Genomic DNA, 24,089 nt, shown 5'->3' with positions numbered 1-24,089 from the left:
AAAATACTTACACCAGTTCTATATGGAAATAGAAGTCAGCACTTTTTATTGCAGTCTATATGAAAAAGATGTTATATAATAATAAGCAATGCAGAATTTTATTCAAAGTGAACTTTAATAATTAGCATTCAAATACATTTAATGTGTTAAATTTCTCATTTAATAACTGGATCTTAAATTTACTGTCTACACAAGAAATAATACTCATCAAACAGAGTGAATTTATCTTACTCACAACGAATATATACTTAATTTATTTACATATCATTTTTAATGTTAGCAGTGGATATAATCAGATTATATGTAACACACTTGAATTCTCTTAATCCACATAATATGCAGTGAACATCAATCCAAATATTAATGCGTGATAAAAATCGCGAAAGTGAAATGTCAGCGATTAATTAAACTCAGAAAACGAAAGCACTACAAGATTTCTACTATTACGCCATATATTTATAACTGTGAAACAAATGCAAATTAAAACGTAAACAACATATGCTTACATGCACGAAGATTTAGCGTCACAAGAGCAACAGCAGCTCATTGGTCCATTTTCGAATCTCCTCCCTCAGTGGTTACGCTGATGTGCACTTGTGAAATATGCTTCCGGTTTGATATAGTTTTCTCCCGGCCACCGAGAAATCTCTAGTACCTTTCGTTTCTTGAAATTACTGGAAGGCATATATGGTTAAAGTTACATTTAAGGATCGGATACAGTTACACTTACATAAAGGGATCGATTACAGTATCGATTACTTATAGAGGGACCGGACCAAAATGTCGCCAAATGGTCATTAAGTTTGGTAATTACTCGCCGAATTCGGCGATAAAAATTTTTCGCCAAATACATTGCCATCTTGGCGATATCTTGCCAATTTAGCGCAATAGTTATTTATTTGAATGTTGAATAGGGGATATACCCCTGCATTTTTTTTTTCCGCTCAGCTTCGACTCTTCAGACTTTTATTTCATATTATACAAAAGTTTTGCACATAACATCACTAAAACCGTTCTGTGCATAACTTCACTAAAATTATTTACAAAAATTCGTAACAATACCTCTGTTCGTAGAATTAGCACAGATCTGGTTTGCATCGGAATTAAAAGTCCAGGTGTTACGAGTGTGTTGTGAGATCACGCTTATGTATAATTGGCGTTATATCTCGCTACTTGGCGACAATTTCAGGACAGAGTGATAATACATAAATATCCCGTTAAACAGAAATACCCGACAGGCGGTGAAGTGTAACTAGATATACTTTCAGTAACTGACTTTTCATGCTAAGCTAAAAATCCAGTAAAATAGAGGAGAGTTAAAAATTCCGGTTTGAATTTTGGAATAAAATTCCTTTCTTGTGTATTTTTGTGGAAATTCTAATGGAAATTTTTTTAAAAAATATTTAAATATAAGGCTAGTCTAATAACTATATAAAAAATAAGAATAAAAACTGGAAATTGGTAGATTTATTTGACATTCGCGGGGGGAAAAGTCTGATATTAGAAAATTCTCAAAAAAATAATATTTATGTGGAAAATTCGTGCCTCCAAAAATCTACTGCCTTAGTTACAATTTTATTTTAAAAATTCCTAATATCGCCTGTTTCATTTTGGCGCTATAGATGTTCTTGTTATAAAAAAGATTATAACTTTATTGCTAAAAAAAAAAAGAATCATCCTTCATCCTAATTCACTCTCTCAGAATTTTAATGTCCCTTTTGAATTTCTGTAATCGTGAAATAACACTTTATCATTTCTTTTACTATTGTTCAAGACACCTTTACCGTTTATACATTTTTTAACACTAAAAAATTTTTCATTCAAGAAATGTTCTTAGAAAAATTTACTGAATAATAATTTTTATATATTCGATTTCATTTATGATCTGTACACTCTTATCTTCTTTATGGTTACTGTGGCCGAAGTCGAAATCGAAAGACGAACTATTTTATTTTTTATTCTTTTCATATAGTCGAAGCTGATGGAGAATGAAAGTATTCAGCAAAAGGTCCAGTATATCACAATAATTATCATGAAGTATCTTGAAATCGTACAGAAACAAGTCAGTGACACAGCTATTAAATATATCGTCTTCTTCCTCATCAAAAAGGTAAGTTTAATGACCCAGTATATGTCTTTTCAAACTTAAACCGTATGCATTTAGCTCGTTAAACAGCAAATGCTGGAATAATATTTTCATTACCGTCGTTAGCCGGGTGTAACAGACACACTTTGCAATAAAAAAGTAAAAAATATTTAACGTATCTTCAAGGTGAAATCTTAAAAGTCGGCTGAAGACTTAAATTTTCAAAACAGAAATTATTAAAACGTACGCGAATGTAAATATGAAATTTAAAGTTTTAGGTCTGAAGCCTTAATGGTCATATAAAATACACAGTAATTCAAAAAGCATGACACTCATTGTGTTTGAAGTTTCAAGGATTCCACGTGTCCTTGCCAGTGTCATCCATTTAACAGGTGTGAGATTTCGACTTCAACTCCTAGCGAAAGAACGGCTGATTTCTCAAAATTGCCGTACATTGTAATGCATCGGAGATGTAACTAAAAATGTGGCAAACGATAATAAGTCACTACTTTGGTTTAACATGCTGCGTCTCTCCTTCTCCTCCAGTCGCCCTTATGTGAGGAACGAATGCATGGAATTTAACATGTTCCTCCTTGATAACCTTGAGCCCAACAGCGGCCGAGCGTCGTCCGATGCTCGAATCTCGCGAACTGGCTGGCAGCATGGGCGTTTTCGTGGTTTTTCCCATGTGTAACGTGTATATGAGTGAGTTTACCTTAGAAAGGCATCCTTCCCTTAGGCAGATAGCCCTCGAGGCTCTACCGCAATAGCGTAGCTAGGGTGGGGCAAAATGGGACATCTGTCCCCGGGCGCAGCATCCAAAGGGCGCCAAATTCATGTTACGAAATTTTTTAATAAAATGTTTTCCATTTTTGGCACACAGAAAGGAGCGCAAATTCTTCAGGTGTCCCCGGGCGCTGGAAACTCTAGCTACGCTTCTGCTCTACCGTAATCACAAACCAAACCAAATCTTTATATCCTTCCCCCAAGTAGCACATGACGTAGCAAAGACGTTACCACGACCACTTTGCAACGTCTCTGACCAGTTTGCAACATCTTTCCTACGTCATGTGCTACTTGGGTCTACTATGATTGCCTTTAATTCATTTAATAGCTGGAAGATCTTTCCGATGTCCGACTAGAATACTGTTCTTTCGTTTAAAACTTCCTGCTCACAAAGGTCTGATGAATATTATATTACGTTCCCAATGATTTGATATTCTGCAATATGAACTGCCCAGATTACAACTGATATTTCAATCAGGCGGCTATTAAGATTATCGATGGCCTCATGCTGCAGTGTCCAGCAAGAACTCGATTGCCATCTACATATATACCTCACACGTCAGTAACTACCAACGGGGCACTATCGAGGAGCTCCAGTCTTAGCGGTGAAAGAAAGAAGAAAAACATGACGATTATTTATTTAGTTAGGTAATGCAGATTTTATTTTTTTTAAATGTGATGTAGACACCACATGACTCTCTTGTATGGCGTGTTAAATTATACACATTTTTTTGCTGCACCTTGTTTAAACTTATTTCCTCGAATTGCTCTAATTTAATTAACCGATTCCTTAAGGCAAGTTGAAAATTATGTCAAAAATCGCAAATTTTCAATTTAAATGTCCCAGTCAATTTCTGTCATAAGGGAATCAAACTTCTTGAATTTTTATTTATTTATTTATTTATTTATTTTCCATAACCAGTATAAAACTTTCCCAGTAATTTAATGAGTAATTCCAGTATTTTACTGAGTATTTCCCAGTAGTTTAATGAGAATTTTTCATAACCAGTATAAAACTTTTCCAGTAATTTAATGAGTATAGGAACCAAGTGAAAAAGTTATATTCGTATTAAAAGTTAAGTTTCATTATTTGTTCAAAATGAATTTTTTTTTAAATATGAGTTCCCCCAAACATGAATATTTTCGTCATTTAAAATACTTATACAGTCGAAAGTATATGATTATGACCAACAATCGTACCTACGTACAGAAGCCACCAAAAAAATCCCCTTTGAATACATTTTACAATCCATTGTGGAAATAAGAGTCCTTAATTCTGTCCTTACGTAGAGACGTCACGCCTCCCCCCCCCCAAAAAAAAATTATCCAAATAGATTTGGAGGCGGTTAAAATGGATGTTTCCGTTGAAACATAATAAACATAATAACCGAAAATTTTGCGATTACAATATTTCCTTTACTTCGTAGAAAGTAAAAATTGAAAATTAAACTTGGCTAACGATATTTATATTTTCACATTGCTCAGTATTAAGTTATCTAATTGTATAAGGTATTTTCTTCCTCTTTTCTGCATGTCTTTGTGGTGTAACGGTAGCACACTCTGCGCGTATTCGAGAGTCCAGGTTCGAGTCCCGGCGAGGACATTGCTCATTTTTCACAACTTCTGCTTTAAAAAAAAATTCTAACGATTCTACAATTAGAAAAATTCAAAGCCTCAAAGAATTGGCAGAATTGTTGATAATAAATAGCAGTTCATTTTTATCGAATTTTCCTGATGTGTGCACAGCGTGCCTCATGTACTTAACTATTCTTGTTACTCAAGCTAAGGCTAAACGATCATTCTCAAAACTGAAATTAATAAAAAATTATTTGTGAAGCAGTATGGGATAGGAAAGGTTCGCCAGAAACAGAGAGATTAGAAAATAGAGATTTTTGTAATCCAAGTGTAAATATAAAGTGTACTGGATAATTTACTAGTAAACATTTGACCTTAATTACATCGCATGTATTTCGTACAGAGTGTCCCACCCGAAAGAGGCCACGGCAAAAGTGTCATAAAAATCTTATAACAGAAGAAAATGAAACCAAATTTTTACATAACTTGCCTTTATGTTTGAGAAACCAAAGTGCATTAGAAGTGCTGAAAGCGATCTCCTCCCACCTGTATACACAGTCCAAAACGATGTTGCACCCAGATTACACATGGTAGAGTGAGGAAGCGTGGTTCCACTTGTCAGGATACGTGAACAAAGGAAACACACGTTTATGGAATAGTGACACCCAGCATGCAGGCTTCGAGGAACCCTATCATTCGCAGAAGGTGGGTGTGTTTTGTGCATTATCACAGCGGCGCATCACCAGGCAAATTGCTTTTTACATAATTGTCACCAGTGAAGTGTACTAGGCACTTTTTCATGAATTTGTGAACCAGTTGGATGACGAGGAGCTGACACTTGGGCTCACCAGCAAGATTGGGTAACATGCTACACATCTGTAGCGAATATGAACGCGATAGAATCGCTTTTCCCACTTCTCCCTTGAGTTTTTTCAATGGAATCGGCTTAAAGGTAATACGTACAAGGTTTAAGGGTGTGTACAGGTAGGGGGAGATCACTTCCAGGACGTCTTCTAATGCACCTTCATTTTTTAAGCATAAAGGTATGTCATGTAAAAATTTGGCTTCGTTTCCTTTTATTATACGATTTTTATCACACTTTTCCCGGGCCCTCTTTCGAGTGAGACACCCTGCATTACGTTTTAGGTGACGTCAAATAGCTTCGCCTGTCATTACATTAACAAGAATCAAGAATAGCACCTAAGAGCACAAATTAACGAGAAATTTATCGAAAAATATTTCATTAAATTTACATGTGTAGAGCTACTTTCATTATTAAGGAAATGTTAAATCATAATTTAAAAAAAAAAAAAAAAAAAAAAAAAAAAAAAACTGAAATGTTTCAGATTTTAAATTACGTTCAAAGGGGCGTTTTTTAACATTTTGTGTGTTACCTTTCTTTATTAAATATCATGTTCCTCGCACTTAAACCATAAGATCCAGTGCAACAGCAATATCGCAAAATAGTTTTAAAACGAGCATATCTTTAGAATTTCCGATACAGAGACTCACGCGCTGGAGATAAAAATGTTTTTTCTGCACAACGTTGCCATTGCTCGCTTTGAAATCCTTGAGTTTGTTAATCAAAAATTCGTCAAAGTTTTAAAAAATAGGAAATCGATCATAAAACAAATTTCAAATTTCAAATTTGGTCTTCCACATGCTCATATTCGTTGGAGGATTACGTTATTCAAAATTCGATGACTCTATGTACCGTTGTTTTATCACAATACGAGAAATATACATACATTTATGCAGATTTTTCATTATTTAATTTCTTCAAATATAATGCAGGACTCTAACATTTTGTGGCAACAGTTTGAAAAGTGAACCGACATTTATGAGTCCGACGCAAAATGCCAAAACGAAACTAATAGTCCTTCGGGATTCAAATCCCTTTGGACTAAAAAAATTGGTTAAGGGAGAAGCAATAAAGGGATCGCCTTATCGTCTATTGCCCGGTGCTCCAAGTCTGCAGATACGGCCCTGATACCTCATGGCAAATAGTTTACTGATTGTTATCGGTATTGGGTTGGCAAGAAAGTAATTTCGGTTTCTTAGTGTTAAATAAAACGTAATTTTTCATGTACAAAAAAATAAACTTTAATCAGTCAAATATCTCCCATTCCGTTCAGTGATCTTATAAGGTATTTCTCCCACTTTCCTAGCGTCCTTCGTGGTGTAGTGGTTCTGCACACTGAGCCGGTATTTCAGAGGTCCGTGGTTCGATTCCCGGCGAAGGCGGTTGTTAATTTTTCATCTCTCTTGCCTCTCAAAAAATCCTAATGCCTCTACAGTGGCGCCCGAACTAAAAGGGTTGTGGATGATGATTCTCCACACCCAGGATTTGGCGACTAGGTCCCCCTAAAACCCTAGTCGCTCTTTAAAAAGGGGAGTATATAAGGTATTTCTCCCACTTTCCTAGCGTCCTTCGTGGTGTAGTGGTTCTGCACACTGAGCCGGTATTTCAGAGGTCCGTGGTTCGATTCCCGGCGAAGGCGGTTGTTAATTTTCAAGAGAGATGACTCTTGCCTCTCAAAAAATCCTAATGCCTCTACAATCTTTCGCCATCTTTCTGGTAACTTCTTGATTCCGCACTCATCGAACTTCTGGTCTTTATTAGCAAAAAAACTACACCAAGTGCAATTTGAGGTCATTTCTTATCACTTAAATTTTTACCATTTAAAAAGTTTTGTAAACTTCCAAATAATGATAATTCGATGGTCCAAGGTCGAGGCTATAGGAAGGGATGCGACATCACTGCCCAGTCAAGCTCCAGTAATTTCGTACATGTTGCTAAAGATATGTGAAGCCTCAGATTCTCGTGGTGAAGCACGATTCCTTGGCGATTTGCGAATTCTTGCTGTTTTTCCATTTACTCCACTGTTTCCATTTACTCCACGTAGGCACGCGGAAAGAAGAAAATACAGGGTTATCCAAATTAAACTTCCCGAACTCAGAGGCCTGTGCAGAGTGTTGTATGGGTCATAATGTGATGAAATTTTAAAAACAGACACTTCAGATCATGCGCTCCAGATTTATTACACAAAAAAATTAGTACAAGAAGTTGCCGATAGGTGGCGCTGTAACACTAGTAATGTGCATATTGCAGCAACGTGATTGCGCAATATGCACATTACTAGTTCAGGAACGCGTTGCAGTTCCTTACAAGGGATGAGAGTCGATGCTGCTTGGCCGTGGAACATCCTTTGGACGGATGAGGCCCATTTTCACCTGAATGGTCAAGTGAATACGCACAAATGCCGCATTTGGGCAAGTGAAAACCCGCGCGCAATCCATCAAGTGCCCTTGAACCCTCCAAAGGTTACTGTATGGTGCGGTTTCACTGCAACATTCGTCATTAGGCATTATTTTTTTTTTTGAAGAGGTGACTCCAACAGGGTTCAAAAGCCGCTCCGTCACAGGAAAACGGTATCAAGACATGTTGACAACGTTTGTGATCCCTGAACTGCAACAACGTGGCCGCCTCCAGGACGCGATATTTATGCAGGATGGTGCACCTCCCCATATTCTTCGTGGCATTCAACGGGCAACTTTTACCGATGCACGTGTGATCAGCCGCTGTTTCCCTACAGCTTGGCCTCCCCGCTCGCCTGATCTCACGCCATGCGACTTTTGGTAATGGGGATTCTTAAAGGATCGGGTTTACCGAGAACACCCAGCAACCTTAGCAATTATTCGACATGTTCGTGGAATTAATGTGGACTTACTGCATTCCGCTGTGGAACACACTGCTTTGCGAATGGAAAGAGTTGTGGAGAACCACGGCACACGTACCGAACATCTGTAGAATGTCTTGTTGATCTGCAGCGCCACCTATCGGCAACTTCTTGTACTAATTTTTTTTTTTTTAAATAAATCTCGAGCGCATGATCGGAAGTGTCTGTTTTTAAAATTTCATCACATTATGACCCATACAACACTCTGCACAGGCCTCTGAGTTGGGGAAGTTTAATTTGGATAACCCTGTACTTTACCTACTTTCCGTTTTAAAGGGTGACTGAAATCAGGGAAGCCAATCGCCAGATCCTAGTGGTGACGAATTATCGTCAACCGCCGTTCAGATGGGACGCCACTTGTAGAGTCATTTGGTGTTTTTGAAGCTGGATAGGTGAAAAATGCGCAGTACCCTCTCCGGGAATCGAAATCTGGACCTCTCGAATACGCGTCAAGTATGCTTCCAGTTACACCATGAAGGCATGCGGAAAGGAGGGAGAAAATACCTTATAACCTTCAAGTGAAAAATCCCCAGAACGAATTTTTTAAACCAATTCTGACACATGCGTTCTGTTAAACAATCACCGCCATAAACTCACCATATGCGTAAGCCTCAACCGCTTTCTGGCTTTTAGGGAAATAAAAAAGGCAAAATATGTCGAAAATGTTTATTTTTGTACCCCATGTTAAAATTGGTTGTGAACAAAAATATGCAGAATTTGTTTCTATAGCGACTTAAAAGTGTCAGCTGCCAAATCTCAAATAAAAAAGAAAAATTTCAAGATTGACAGAAGAATAACAAAACGAACATAACGCTTTCTATTTATGGAAGCCGAAGTTACTGTCTTACTAACCCGATATTTCTTTATCGTTATAACTTAAATTAACGCATTTTTAATTTTTCAAAAAATAATCCGAAAAATTTAATTTGTCAAGAAGTGAGGGAGAAGCTAAATCTTTCTTATAAGAAATTAAAAAGCTAGGTAGTGAGTGCTATGCAAAAAGACCTATTTGGTCTAAAAATTTTTTGCGCTATATGCTGAAAATTTAAGGAAATGAGAAGAAGATAAATTGTAGTTAGCTAGCCAAAAAGTTACCAGGAGCTCTGGCTCCAAGAAAAAATTTAACACAGTATTTTTTAAAAAAAAATGACATTGAAGGGTGAAAAAATTAGGCTACACGCGAAATAAAATATAGAATATAAAACACAGTAAAATACTAATCGTAGGAAACAGGTAAATGGCAAAAATTACAGTAAAATACCTATCGATGTGATAAGAGAAAAGTTAAAACATATAAAAAACCGATCGATGGAACAAGTTAATACAAATAAAACAAATAAAAACATATGAAAAAACATAAAATTATCAAAATTATAAAGCGAAAAATGGTAAATTAGCTCAATTAGTTGTCCAACCTGGCTTTTCAAGGGAAATTTCTAGTTAAACGTCGAACCAAGCTAACTCCATTACGCGTTTCGCCGAAACAGACAATTGAAACTTTTGTGTTACGAAAATTTTTTTATAATTAGATGAATTGTCCTAAAAAAATTTTTTAGTCTTAATTCTCTGTTCCAATTTCCCAACGCGTCCGCACAAAATGACACATTAAGGTGTAATGCAACTCCGATGTACAGCAATAATTAAAATAAAATAAAAATAAATAGCGGTCTGCTGTTAGTCAAACTATACAATAACGTACGGGCTGCACCTGCAAGCTATAGATTTTAGAAATCTGATAGTAAATTTAAATGAAAACAAACACATTGGGTCTTGCTAAGACCAAGAAAAAATTTTTTGTAAAAGAAACATAAAAATCAGACCTGTGGCTATGCAGTCCTCTTGATCGTGAAGCAAAGCTGAAAAGGGGTTGCAATTCCACTCTGTGTCCTTCAACGCTATCTCACTCGTTGTGTGACGTAAGGCGGAGGAAACAATGTCACTGGGCAGTAGCCAATGGGATTAGACTGTCCGTTGGCGGGAACTCGTCCCCAAGCTAAAATGGGTTGAAAGACTCGAAAAGACGTGGAAAGATTTCAAAATGGCGTCAGTCAAGTTGTCTGAAGAATAAAACTGTTCCTAAATGTGAAAATGGCTAATTCAGTTAAAATTACTCATGGCCACGAAAGTAAGAGTAAAATGGAAAAAACAGTCATTTGTTAATAAAAGTCGTAATTCTTCAAGCTAGAGGGCAATCAAGCTACAATGAAAAACGAAAAGGCCCGATTTGTTAATAAAAGTAGCTAAAATTAACCAACTGGAATTCAAATATTTCCAAAAGAGTCATCCTAAACACAATTTATTCACAGCTACTTAGAATAATAAAAAGAATATGCAATACAACAAAACACCTTCAAGAAGAAATACTATACTTCGTGACAATTTTGAAAAATAACCTAATTCCTAAAAAATAATTAAAAATACCTTAAAAAAAGCTGGCATTAGCCTTACCAATTTTTAGATTTTTTGAGTTAGATAGTGAAATTTTATACTTAAAGCCCAATGGGACGGTATAAAGTGGATGGCTAATTCTGAGAATCTAATGTAAAAATGTACAGATAATTCTTGTGACTACGTTTTCTTTCCTCCAAAAAATTTTGGCACAATACTTTTATTACTATTGTTTAAATAGTTTTAAATTACTTTGATGGCCAATTCTACTACTCTTATTCTTTAAGTTTGCAGGTCCAGCCCGTACGTTATTGTATAGTTTGACTAATAGCAGACAGCTATTTATTTTTATTTTATTTTAATTATTGCTGTACATCGGAGTTGCATTTACATTTTTTACACCTTAATGTTATTTAAGGTCTTATATTTTGTGCGGACGCGTCGGAAAATTGGAACAGAGAATTGAGACTAAAAAAAATTTAGGACAATGCATCTAATGATAAAAAAATTTTCGTAACACAAAAGTTTCAATTGTCTGTTTCGGCGAAACGCGTAATGGAGTTAGCTTGGTTCGACGTTTAACTAGAAATTTCCCTTGAAAAGCCAGGTTGGACATCGAATTGAGCTAATTTACCATTTTCCGCTTTATAATTTTGATAATTTTATGTTTTTTCATATGTTTTTATTTGTTTTATTTGTATTAACTTGTTCCATCGATCGGTTTTTTATATGTTTTAACTTTTCACTTATCACATCGATAGGTATTTTACTGTACTTTTTGCCATTTACCTGTTTCCTACGATTAGTATTTTACTGTGTTTTATATTCTACATTTTATTTCGCGTGTAGCCTAATTTTTTCACCCTTCAATGTCATTTTTTTTTTTTTTTTTTTTTTTTTTTTTTTTTAAGTACTGTGTTGAACTTTTTCTTGGAGCCACAGCTCTTTAACTTTTTGGGTAACTTTTTGGGTACAACTTTTTTTACAATTTATCTTCTTCTCATTTTCTTATAAGAAAGACACATTTTACTTTGCATTCGAGTGTGCGAAAATTCCTGTTAAATCTGGCAACGTTGTCTTAAAATCTAATTATAAAACATAATAGCTTGTAAAAATTTCTTCCATTCATTTTATTTTTAAATTCATTTCCAGACATATTTAAAAGAGACATAAATTGCTGAAGATCAAGTTTCTGTTCAAATTACATTAAAATTTCATATTTTTCCTGTACATATTATAATTTCAAAGAGTAAAACTGTAGTGAAAATTGCTCTTTATGTTTCAGGTACTTGATTTTATCAAAAAGGAATTGGTTCCTACGTTAGTAGATTCGGGACACATGGTAAGAAATTCTCCATTTTAATAGCAAATGCTCATTTTTTTCACTTGCACAAAGTATAAAACTTTTTCCAAAGTCTATATAAAAAAGGAAATTACAGTGTTTCAAATAACAGAGGCTGTTTAGACGCTTTATCGATTTGATGGAAAGATCTTTAAACTGTAAAATATTTCAAAAGAATTATTTGGCGAAAACTATCATTTTGAACAAAAAATGGTCGTCTTACGTTTTATGCATAAACCTTAACTGGAACATAAAAACAGCATAATTCAACTACTTTTTAAAGCAAAAAATGCATATTTTACTATGATATGAAAGTAAAAACTGACATCACTGAGCCAGGTAAGAGAGTGGTGTACAAGAAGATTCTATAGCAGTGCTGTAGTTGAAATTTTGTAAACCTATGGCTATGTACAAAATTTCAACATTCTACGGCTACTCGTCTTTGAGTTATGCAAGATACACATATAGGTAGGTACAGACGACACAAAAAAAATTCTTCTAAATCCATTTTACGATCCGTTTTGAAAAAAAGAGGCCATTTTTGTATTCTTACGTACAGATGTCATGGGGAAAAAGAAAAAAAAAAAAAAAAAACATTCAAATAGATTCATGAGCAGTTAAAAAGAATATTTTCGTTGAAAATGATACCCGAAATTTTTCGCGATTACTATGCTTCCAGCGAAATAAAGAAGCTGCTTTACAAAGAAGTATAAGGAATTAAAAAATAATTATTTTTATGCAAAGTATTAATTATAATTCAGAAATTTCATTCTGAAGTTGTGTAAATAGTGTCTGTTATGTATAGGATCTAAGAGTCGCGTCTGTAATCTAAGAGTATCTGTGGATAACTGTTGAAAATGGCCTTCTTTTTCTGAACTAGTTGTCGTTCCATTTTCTTGGTCCTTCATTGGAGAACTATCCTATCTATACCGTTGATATCGTTGGTAACAAATGCTCTGCTTAAATCGTCCATTTTCCTACAAAGTATAGCATGAGATTCAATGTCCCAGAAAGTATAGCAGAGGAAGCCGACCGCTGAAAATAAGCACACTGGATAGGACAGAGTACAAGGAATGGTAAGGACATGGAACGATGGGTTTAGCTGTGTTTTCAAGAAGAAGGAAGATATTTTTCAGTATTTTGCTGTAGATTACGGAATTCTTTTATTTCATTTCGAAAGAGGTTTTATTTTGTCGTTCACCTTTAAATTGAAATTCTGTCTTTTTTTTTTTTTTTTTTTTTTTTTTTTCTGCACGGGAAGGAAAAAAAAAATCACAGTTCTGCATATCTTTCGAGCCATTTCATCAGTTAACTTTAAGAGTATAATTATAAGTAACTTTCAAAGTATTTAGAATTCATAAATAATTATGTTTGGTTTTATATTGAATGCTCTTCTGTTCGCTAAAAAAATTACGAATTCAGTGAATATTTCCACGAGATGTAAATTATTGCAGATTTCCAGAAACATGTTTCAAGTGGATTACTCTGTGGCATTTGCGAAGTTTATACAAATCTAAGGAAGCATAATTTCATGTGTATAATGAACGAAATGTGAACAATCAACGTAAGTCGCAGTAATATAATCTTCCGAAGTCACAATCAAGAATGATTAAATACTCTGAAATTTAATCTTCATCTAGTATGGTATCAGGTTTGAAGACATTATTATCACATTCATCCAATGAATATTCTATTTTTTAGTGAAATTACAAGCGTTTTTTTTTATCTTAAAATGTTAATGATTTTTATGAATAACTGAATTTTATATTTAAAATCGTCCTGGAAAAGAAAATATTATTTGTGTGTCTGCAAACCGTGAAGATACCGATTACCCGCAAAGTTTCGACAATACTAGTTAAAGATTAAATTTCTGACTTTTGATAGTCACTGGAAGGGAAAAATTAAGTTTCATATGCTGTGTTATTAGGTCAGTTTCGTTTTCTCTTTAATTGCTGAATGATTTAAGAAAAAAAAAAAAAGTTGATTTCAAGATAACTGTTTTGAATTTCAACAGCATGCTATTTTCCGAAACATGTTTTAAATTTTATTAAATAAGAACATTTCAAAGAAATTTTAACCAGAAAAACACAATATTTTCCTTCTTGGACGAAATACTTTTGCCTTTGAAATAATTCATTGTAAATAGTCTAAATTTAACAAATATAGTATCAAATTTTCTGTGTGCTTATTTATGACAAAACACTCGATGGCTATCTGCCTAAGGTACTGATGCCTTCGTGAAGGATTTTCTGATGAAAACCGGCTCATAGTGCTATTGCATTTAAAGACAGCTTTAATACGCACGAAACCTTTTCTCAGGAATTTAAAGTCACATGGAAATACCAGCGTCTAGCGGTCTTTTCCACTCCGCCATTGGTCAGCAGCATCAGTTTGCAATCGAGAGAAATGCATCCAAAAAATGGCATGATATTGCAATCAGAACAAAAAGATTTCCACTGGCTGGTCATCCAGTAAATCTACATGTTGGCGAAAAATTAATCCATGCCAATGTATTTTAATAAAAATGTAAATTAAATAAAAAGAGGAAAAAAAAAAGAATTGTCTCTTTTAGTTAGAGTGTTGCTTTTCATGTGATGTTGTAAGGTCTTCCTTCACTTATTCTTTTAATTAATTTATCACCGGTTAAATTTATGAAACAAAATTAATTTATCATCAGTAATTCATTTGCCATCAGTCAAAAATTGTATAAGACTGATGCAGTTCAAATTTAAACTAAAAATGAATCATGAGCTATTTCTGTAGGTGCTGTAGAAATTAATTTCAGAACTACAGTGGCGCCTCGGTATATGTCCTTAATCCGTTACGGATAGTTGGACGTATACCATTGTGATGTACCCGTCACCTACACATCTGAACATTGTGAGTTCTTCGCTTAATTTTCGACACAAAGAAAAGAAACTGCGCACTCATTCCAAAGTAATAAAAGAAAAATATATTTATGCTTTTTACATAAAAGATCGTTTTCTCTAAGTGACTTAAAACACTTTTCATATTTTCAACATAGTGTTCTCATTCTTTTTAACAGAATACAGAGAAGAACATCGAATATATTCCATTTCAGTTGCAAAAAGTTCCACACCTCAAACCACGTGCATGCCGCTACTCTTATCATCCACGCTTCTCCTTCTTTGTGGTTGCCAGATTACCCTCTCTTTTCCGATCGGAATGGCTGGCCTTGGCAAATTGACCTAGTGGATAGTTGGTTGCCAGATTACCCTCTCCCGATCGGTGTGGCTGACCTAAAATTGACTCTAGCATGGGACTGGTACCACACCGATGTGGCATACAATCGGCAAGGCAAACGCGGCGTAAGATCGACACTAGTATAACATCGACACGAGACAGATTCGGTACGAGCCGCCCAGATGGTATAGTGGTTAGGGGTGCGGACAATAATACCGAAGGACCCGCGTTCAAATCTCGGAGAAGGCATGGTTGTAACTGTCCATCCCTTCATAAGAGGTAACGATGGCCTCCTATTAGGTACCTCCACAATAAAATGGCCACCAGTTACGGCCTTAGGAGTGGCCAGTATCGACAAAGGGCAAAATATTGTCCGCCGTTCGGGGAAAAAAAAAATTCAATACTGTGTAGGATGGATGCCGAAATTGAGTAGAGTCGACATGGCACCGGATCGATACCGGCTTAAGACAAATACCGCATAGTACCCAGTGACAATAATTAACAGTGTCACATGATCAAGAAGGAAATAATTTTATTAAACTATTTTTATGGTACATGTGTAAGATCGACATCAGCATACGGTCCGAATTGATTTCTGAACAGTCATGTCGAAATTATGCCTGCAGATAGGCTGTCGGTTCTATGCGATATTGATGCCATGTCACAATCCTCACTTCTTTGCCCTGTAGCATTGCTTCAGGAACTGACGTATGATATTTTGATATTTTTCAATACAGAACAGAACACCAGAGAAAGATGCTACCAGACATAGCCGCTTAAGGCAGTTGTACGCGGCTAAAACATGCTTCAATCTCCAGATGCCATCCGAGGAGGTACCCCGCTTAAGGTCAATCCAGGTGAATTCAAATGTTTCACAAGCACAAAATAAGAACTCAAGCACAGCTGTGGACGGCATTGCATCCACCGAAAAGAACAAAGTTACAGGTTAGACATCGTCCGTCCCTCAGTATTGACCACAGGGCACCCATCAACCAAGGACAACTTGCGATATCAAACCATGTAACGTCCTCACAACCACAAGGGGCAGACAAGACAGTACCAGTACTGTCTCCCGAGCCTGAACCAACCATCGAATAAACGATGGCTCTAGTCCTGTGAAGACAGTTTATTTACATCAGAAGTCGAGGCTGTCTACATATTGATCTAGCCAGTACACTGGGATGGTCAGTTCCAGTCAACTCTCCTCTAGGGATGATCATCTGAATATAGCTCAGGCGAGCCTGGTTTCCAGCGGGGCCACGAGGAGGCCTATGTAGGATTAGGACAGAAGACGCTATGTGGTGCTCGTCACTACCTCGTAGCTATACCCAATCTCAAAAGGTCCAGATCAATAAAATGGTCGGTTCCAAATATCTGATCCTTCCCAGTCTCGAGGGAGCACAACTACAGCGAAAAGCATCTTTATCAAATTGCTTTGTTGAGTAAATTGTTGTTGAGCTTGCCGATGAAATTTAACGTCTTCGAGTGAAAAGCGTCTGTTGGCCGATTGGCATTTTAGAACCCCTCCTTCCGAAAGGAATGGATGTTGTTCGTATCTCTACAAATATATTCAAGACACGCTGTTACCAGTAAGGAAGCTAAATGCAGAACTTATGTTTTTTGGAATAGAATGCAAAAGCTACGAAATATTCGAACAGCATGGGCACTGAAAGCATTTTTCTTCTAGCCAAATGAATCCGAAAACCTTTTAACGCAATCCAGAATTCAAGTTATGCAAGTATAGTTCGAAATTGCTTGGATTTATCTCATATTATGAGCAGATTCTGATTTAGGTTGAATCTTGTTGAGAACTCAAAAGATATATTCATTAATTAATCAACCAAAGCTCATTGGTTGATTAATTCTAGCACTGCGATATTTCTCTGTGCTGCTCTTATCTGTAACATGGTTAGCGGAGTAGGCTGTCTGACTATAAGATATTTTATGTTCATTAACCAATTTTTATGATTTGGTAAAAAAAAAAAAAATTAAGAGGAGGGTTTTTTTGAAGGTTTTACATGTAGATCTTTTGGTAGCGGCTCTTTCAAGTTTATTTGTACCGCCCTGTTCTACCTGTGAATTTTCTGAGATTAGCCATTTTGTTAGCCGACGTCAAAGTGCGCCATTTAAGTTTTTAGCTAGCTTAGTTAAGCCAAATGTGTGTAGTCTCTGGCTGCGATACTTTTAATTGGTAATTTCACCTTTCTTGTTTTACTGTCGTGATCTGACACAGGTTTTAGATCTCATGAAGTCACGGGATAATCCAGTTTCCTTTCAAAAATACGCAATAAAGAACAGATATCTTAAGACGAAGATCAGAGACGTTCTTATACATATTCAGAGACTCAGACTGGGTATTTGTCAAGTGCAACGTCTCTGTAGCTGTATAACTTTATTAAAATATATTAATTTTACTTCTACAATGTAATATTTCAACAATTTCTCTTTCTTTTGAAAAGTGCAATTGCGTCCAAATTCTCCCCTCTATTTTGGCCACAAAGTATTTCCAGCAATTCACAAACTCCACAATGCAGTGCTGATGGGTGAAGCGTCTAAGAACTTAGCACCTTCCACCTGAGAAACAGCATTTCAGCTAACATTTTGACGCTTCAATTTCTCAAGTTTTCAAGGGTAATCTCCACATATTTGTCTAGTTGCTGCTGCGCTCACCGGCGCCCAGTCGTATAGTACTTACACTAACTGCCATACCGAAGGCCCCAGATTCGAATCCCTGAAAATGTTTGAATGTTTCATACCTTTTCCGGGATTCATGTGTCATTTTCATGTGTTTTTAGATGTTTTGCTTTGTTGTAAGATAAATCACCTGCATGGAAATTTTTTTCAACTGCAACTATATTTTTGAAAATATACGCGTATAGTGTCCAGCCGGCATGGGAGTGCACAAAATACACGGCGAGTCGAACGTCTTATTAACAGGTTGTGGTAATGGAAGAGGGGTGGGAGACCTTCGGATCACAATCCTTGATGCCCTTCCTCAAAATTGGGGTTGAAGCTTAACAGTTAGCTAGTTTCAGCAATACCTCCATTACCTGAGGTGCTATAAAGGTGCTGGCCTAGATTGTACCTGTACCTGTTCTACTGCCCACAAATAACGAAGTTCTGTTTGTACATTCAAGTGGTACCTTCTGTTTAAAGTCAAGTTTAAAAAAAACCGTAGGTCTTTGTTGAATTTATATTACACGGAGCGGCATCTCGCTTCTCGGTCTACTAGGGCCTGAACGACGTTTTAGTTAATATTAGGCAAATAAAATCCTATAATATCGTTACTCCTGGGTTCAAATCCCTGAGAAGTTATGGATATATGGTAAAATCCGACTAAATTTTCTCTCAAAACAAAATATACAGAACTAAAAGTACGGGACATGTAGCTCAAACATCTAAAATGATTAGAAATTTAGACTAAGAAACATTGTTCACGTATTATTCAATTAACCACAAAAGAGAATGAAAATCGTGTCCAGATTTGGCGGCTTCCTCCATTCTATGAAAAACAAGTCATTCATTAATGAATAAAAAGAATACACAATCCTAATCCATGGAAAAAAGCAGGCATAGTGATCAAATTGGTTTGACTTTTCTCTTTGTTTCACAGCTGTATATTCCACTGAAGAATCAAAGGGACTCAGAATCTCTTTGATTACGATCCATTGCCTGCACTTTTATAATACACCCTTTAAAAAAATCGAAGCACCATGAAAGCAGTGGTTGTTTTTGATGAAATTGAATATGTGTGTAGCTCATACACAAATAAAAAATGATTAAAAAATCAAGGTCATAGTCCGAATCTGGCGGCCTACCATGCCCCAGACATGCTCGATTGGTGAATGGTCTGGTGACCTTTCTGGCCAAGGAAGAGTATCAACCGCACGGAGACAGTCTAGAGATATGCAAGCGGTATGTGGCCTGGCATTATCCTGTTGGAAAATGGCCCCAGGATGACGTGCCATGAAGGATAATGCAACCGGCCGCAGGATGGTATCAACATATCGTTGAGCTGTTAAAGATGTTTTTGTTGATAAAAAGGGGTCACGCCTGAAATAAGTAGAAGAAACCTTGATATAATCAATGCATACTAATTCAGCGAGACGCCAGTGTGCCCCCTTGACATCTGGGGCTGTTCTAGTTAATGGTGGACGTGGTGCTGTACTGATTAATCAGTATGGCAGAGGCTCAGTGCCCACGTGCCCCTTCACTTGTACTTGTGATATGCACATTCAGTAGATTTCCTCACATGTGGACATTTGGGGAAATGGAGAGGCAGAAGTCCTGGCAAAGAAGGGTGCCGAGGAGGCTCTGGCTACTTCCAGTTACCTGACTCACTTTGAGCTGCATTCTGCGAGAAAACATTTTAATAAAATGACTTGGCTTGTCCTCGAGTCCAGCTTCTGCTAGACGAGGTATACGACTTTATTAACCTTCAAAAAGTCATAAACTAGCATATGAGACTTAATCAGATCGTCGTAGGACAAACCCAGATACCTAAGGATATGTGCCGGAGAAGCCTGCTCATTGGTACATTTCGAACAAACTGGGTGTGTTTTTTGACCTCCCTGCAAGAGACTCCCAAGGCTTCTTAAATGGCCACTTAGAAAGCGGGAGAGTGCCGTCTGGGTGCATCTCTCACAGTTCATAGTGAGGGATTCAACCCGGTACCAAGAGTGTGTCGGAGGGACAAGCCAAGTCATTTTATCAGTATGTTTTCTCGCAGAATACAGCTCAAGGTAAGTCAGGTAATTGGAAGTAGCCAGAGCCTCCTCGGCACCCTTCTTTGCCAGGACTTCTGCCTCTTCATTTCCCCAAATGTCCACATGTGAGGGAATCTACTGAATGTGCACATCACAAGTACAAGAAGTACAAGTGACGGGGGACGTGGGCACTGAGCCTCTGCCATACTGATTAATCAGTACAGCACCACGTCCACCACTAACTAGAACAGCCCCAGATGTCAAGGGGGCACACTGGCGTCTCGCTGAATTAGTATGCATTGATTATATTAGGGTTTCTTCAACTTATTTCAGGCGTGACCCCTTTTTATCACTGAGATTTTTTTCGCTACCCTCAGGACCCCATAATATTTACAAAATTTTGTGGGACCCCATAAGTATTGCGCAAATCCGACACACGCATGAGTGAAACTGTCAATTGTTTTCCACTTGTACTGTAATAAACTATTTCAGTTTTATGTCATTAACTTTAATTTCTAATTTTAAGACATAGAACAATGTGAAAATTTTAATTAAGTAATAGACGAAATGACAGCGTCACATGCAAACCAAGGAAAATGAACGTTTATATTATAAAAAGAATGCGTCGAAACGTTTCCGTTTTTTTCTTTGTCTGTATATTTTTATCTTTATCTATTTTCAGATACATTGTGTAAAAATATTTGGTAACTTTAACATTATTTTAATAATTTAAAGAAATACCAAAGCTGCTAAAATTTTTGGCGACCTCCCTGCTGCAGGTGGCGCGACCCACAATTTAAGAAACCCTGGATTATATATAAAAATACAGTGTCTTATACGTCGTTCAAGATACATATTACATGATTTCCTACAGCGACCTTGATAACAATTATAATCACAAGCACAAATTATAGTTACACATTGTTACGTTGAATAATACTTTGACAATATATAACTTGTTTAAAATATACTTTGAAATACGTTGAACAGTCTCCATAAGACTTGATTAAAATATGCATGGAAATACGAACACTATATATTGGGATGCGCGTAATATAACAATTATTATATACATTACATATATATGTGCAGTAGCTACTTAATGTAACACAGGGTAAATATATAACATTATGCGGTTCAGGATACATTAGCACATAGCAGAGAGTACAGTACTCGTCGCAAAATGTTATGATCATAGTGATTTGGCTTGGATATATAAAATCACCTATAACTTAGATAAACGTTACACATGCATAGATAAAGAAATACCTATACATGGATAAATAAATGTGCATACATTAAATTAATATTGGATATAGTTCGTATTAAGTATTTGTACATGCAGACGTTACACAAATTGGGGTAATTAAATTAATACATCAACATGCATGAGTAGATACGCATACTTAGAAACACATAATGAAGGTTATAATGATTTTACTTAGATAAATAAGGTCACCTACATTAGATATACATACAGAGGTATATAATAAATGTATTTACATGAATAAGTGCATACGCATACGTTCGATACACATGATACACATTAAATTTGCATTGAATGTATTATATACAGCCTAGGTTAGTAAGTTATTATACACGTTGCGCATTGATACACGTTACAAATATTATTATTATTATTATAAAGAGTTGACTTGGATATGCATAGTCATCTATTAGATACACATTATGCATATTGGGGTAGATAAATAAATATATGGATATATATTTTGACTTAGGTATTTGACTTAGGTAAATGAGGTCACCTACATTGGAAATGCATTACACATGCAGGGGTAGATAGATAGATAAAATCATATACATGGATGAGTAATTACACATACGTTATTGAATATACATACGTTATTGGATACACATTGGGTATAGGTTACACATTGTTATTAGATACACACTGAATTTGCATTGCGTATTGAGTATGTTATATACAGCCTGTGTATTGAGTATAGTATTATGTACATTGGATACAAATTACACATACAGGGGTAAATAGGGAAAATATATATGTAATATAAACATATACATGGATGAGTAAATACGCATGACGATTATAATGAATATACCTGGATAAACAAGTCTCCTACATTGGATTAACAATAAACATATAGAGGTAAATAAATCATACATATAGATAAGGTAGATACGCATACGTTATGTTTATAATGAAGGGACTTGGGTATATGAAGTCGCCTGCATATTACACTTACAGGAATAAATTAAATATATACATATTCATGGGTAAGTAGGTACACTGGTGCGCATTGACGCGTATTATAATTATGAAGAGTTCACTTGGATAGGTGAAGTCACCTATTAGATATACGTAGCACATACAAGGTAATACTAAATACATATGCATAGATAAGTAGATACACATTCATTAGAGATAATTGCATACACATTATATTTTAAGTACATTACATCTACATATAAATATGCGTTGAAATATTCACATATATGGTGAATTATACTTGATTGCGTTACATCTTTGAGTACATTACATCTGCATGTAAACATACGTTAAATTATTCTCATATATGATGAATTCACATTCATTGGATATAAATGTATTATTATAAGACACATTATACATGATTCATTAGAAGGAACAGATCCAGTACTTCATGCATTAAGATAATACTATATGACTTGGCAGAGGTCCTTATCCAGTTAAGTTTTTCCATTGTAAGGATCTTAAGTTTTACTAAAGTTTATTTTTATTTTAAATCTTTACTATCACTTCTTATTTTCTACTTCCGGCCAGAATTAAAAGCTTTAACTTATTTATGCAAATTTGTCTGGCGAACGCCAAGTACTTAAGTTGTGGCTTTTTGCCAAGCGAGAGAGAGGAAGGAGTTAGTCGAAGCAGGCCGCTTACCTTAGCAGTTTTACTCGGTTGCTGGTTGTCTTCCAGGCCAGAGGTTTAATCCTCTTGATAATTTTAAACGTATTGTAGTGTTAACAGTTCTCTGTACTACATACGGCTTCCTGTTAATATACGGCCAATCTTCCACGTAGACCCTTGTTTGTTATTCCAAAGTTAAGTTAAAATTTAGTTAATATTTTTATATTCTTACGTTCAGACCACAAGTAGTTGTTCTCTGTATTCCGAAGTACGGAAATTATTGTAAAGAGTGAAAAATAAAGGGTTTCGTATACCCTTCCTGTGTATCTTGTCTACTTCCCACATTTATTGAACATAGCTTTAGTAAGCTCCCTGTTCCGAGTCAGGTTCCTCAATGTTCCCCAAGCAAGTAAGGAGAAACACTGAACCTGATACCATCATCTTATTGATCTTAATTGTTAGATGTCGTTGTTTCACTAGAAACTTTCAGATGGGGTGTTAATTTGTGATAGGGAATCTGACGTGCGTTGCAGTGGTGAGTGGGCAGCTGGTAAGGTAGTGCTTCGGAGTGCCTGCTTCTCCGCCATGTGCATCTATATCTGTTGCACTGATTCCAAATCTGTGGAAGTACTTTGGAAATGGGCCGTGTCCGATAATATACCTGACCAGCTGTAGGTTGGTAATTAACAGCATCGGGTCTACATACCCAAAATGGTAGTACGTCTTGTGTCCCGTTGTGCTGCAATCCCACTCTTTCTGTCACAGCTTTCAGTCTGAGTGACTTTTTCAGGTGGGAAATAGGCCAGAGGATGTTGACATGGGTGTGCCTCTCCTGTGGCAAGGCGGTACATCGTTTCATTGCCGTCGTGTCCGGCGCAGCTTCCCTTTCCGTTCTGTTACAGTAACTCCAGCTTGCATGGCCACGTAGGCGCACTCGACATGATCATTAATCTTAGAACCATCTGTATAAATGACCTATGTATTCTAAACTACCCTGTGTCGGTGCCAAGAGTGTTAATATGAATTCCATGTCCTTTCTGAACAGGATGGAAGTGTTTGAGAACTGGCATTTCGTAGTCATCCGAGATGTAAGTATAATCTTCAAAGACGGCGCGGCGTCTGAGTTGTTTTATGGTTTGCGATACTGCTGCTGCTTCTATTCTGATGTGGAGCGGGAGCAGGCCTGCTAATACGTTTATTGCGTCTGTGGAGGAAGTGCGATATGCCTTCGTGAAATCGTCTCTATAACTGTCTTATATAATACTTTTTGGAGGTGAGGATTTAGACCTAAGTTTGGCCCTGCAACCGACGCAGTTGTTTGGCTATGACCAATGTTCTGGTCTTCAGTTCCATGCTATGCGGAATCCAGGATAACTTTTCGTCGATGGTAAGCTCCAAA

The 24,089-nt window shown here is 36.3% G+C and overlaps 1 protein-coding gene across 4 annotated transcripts in view; it reads left to right on the top strand.

The window, feature by feature from the left end:
• The window catches only part of LOC118202133 (dynamin-1-like), a 204,191-nt gene that overhangs the window by 108,826 nt on the left and 71,276 nt on the right, over nt 1–24,089 (top strand). For 2 of the 4 annotated variants that reach the window (XM_085821521.1, XM_085821518.1), the window contains 3 exons: nt 1,973–2,110; nt 11,861–11,917; nt 14,237–14,478. In XM_085821521.1, coding sequence (XP_085677647.1) covers nt 1,973–2,110; nt 11,861–11,917; nt 14,237–14,392 — 351 coding nt within the window. In that variant the 3' untranslated portion in view covers nt 14,393–14,478. Of the gene's footprint in view, nt 1–1,972; nt 2,111–11,860; nt 11,918–14,236; nt 14,479–24,089 lie in introns of those variants that run through there. The other 2 variants (XM_085821519.1, XM_085821520.1) reach the window with 1 other exon arrangement.

The sequence above is a fragment of the Stegodyphus dumicola genome, chromosome 8 (assembly GCF_044657685.1).
Source record: "Stegodyphus dumicola isolate Sdum_Otavi_A_Nest chromosome 8, ASM4465768v1".
NCBI lineage: Eukaryota > Metazoa > Arthropoda > Arachnida > Araneae > Eresidae > Stegodyphus > Stegodyphus dumicola.
Note: the sequence above shows the minus strand (reverse complement) of the source record. Positions and strands in the feature narration are given on the sequence as shown.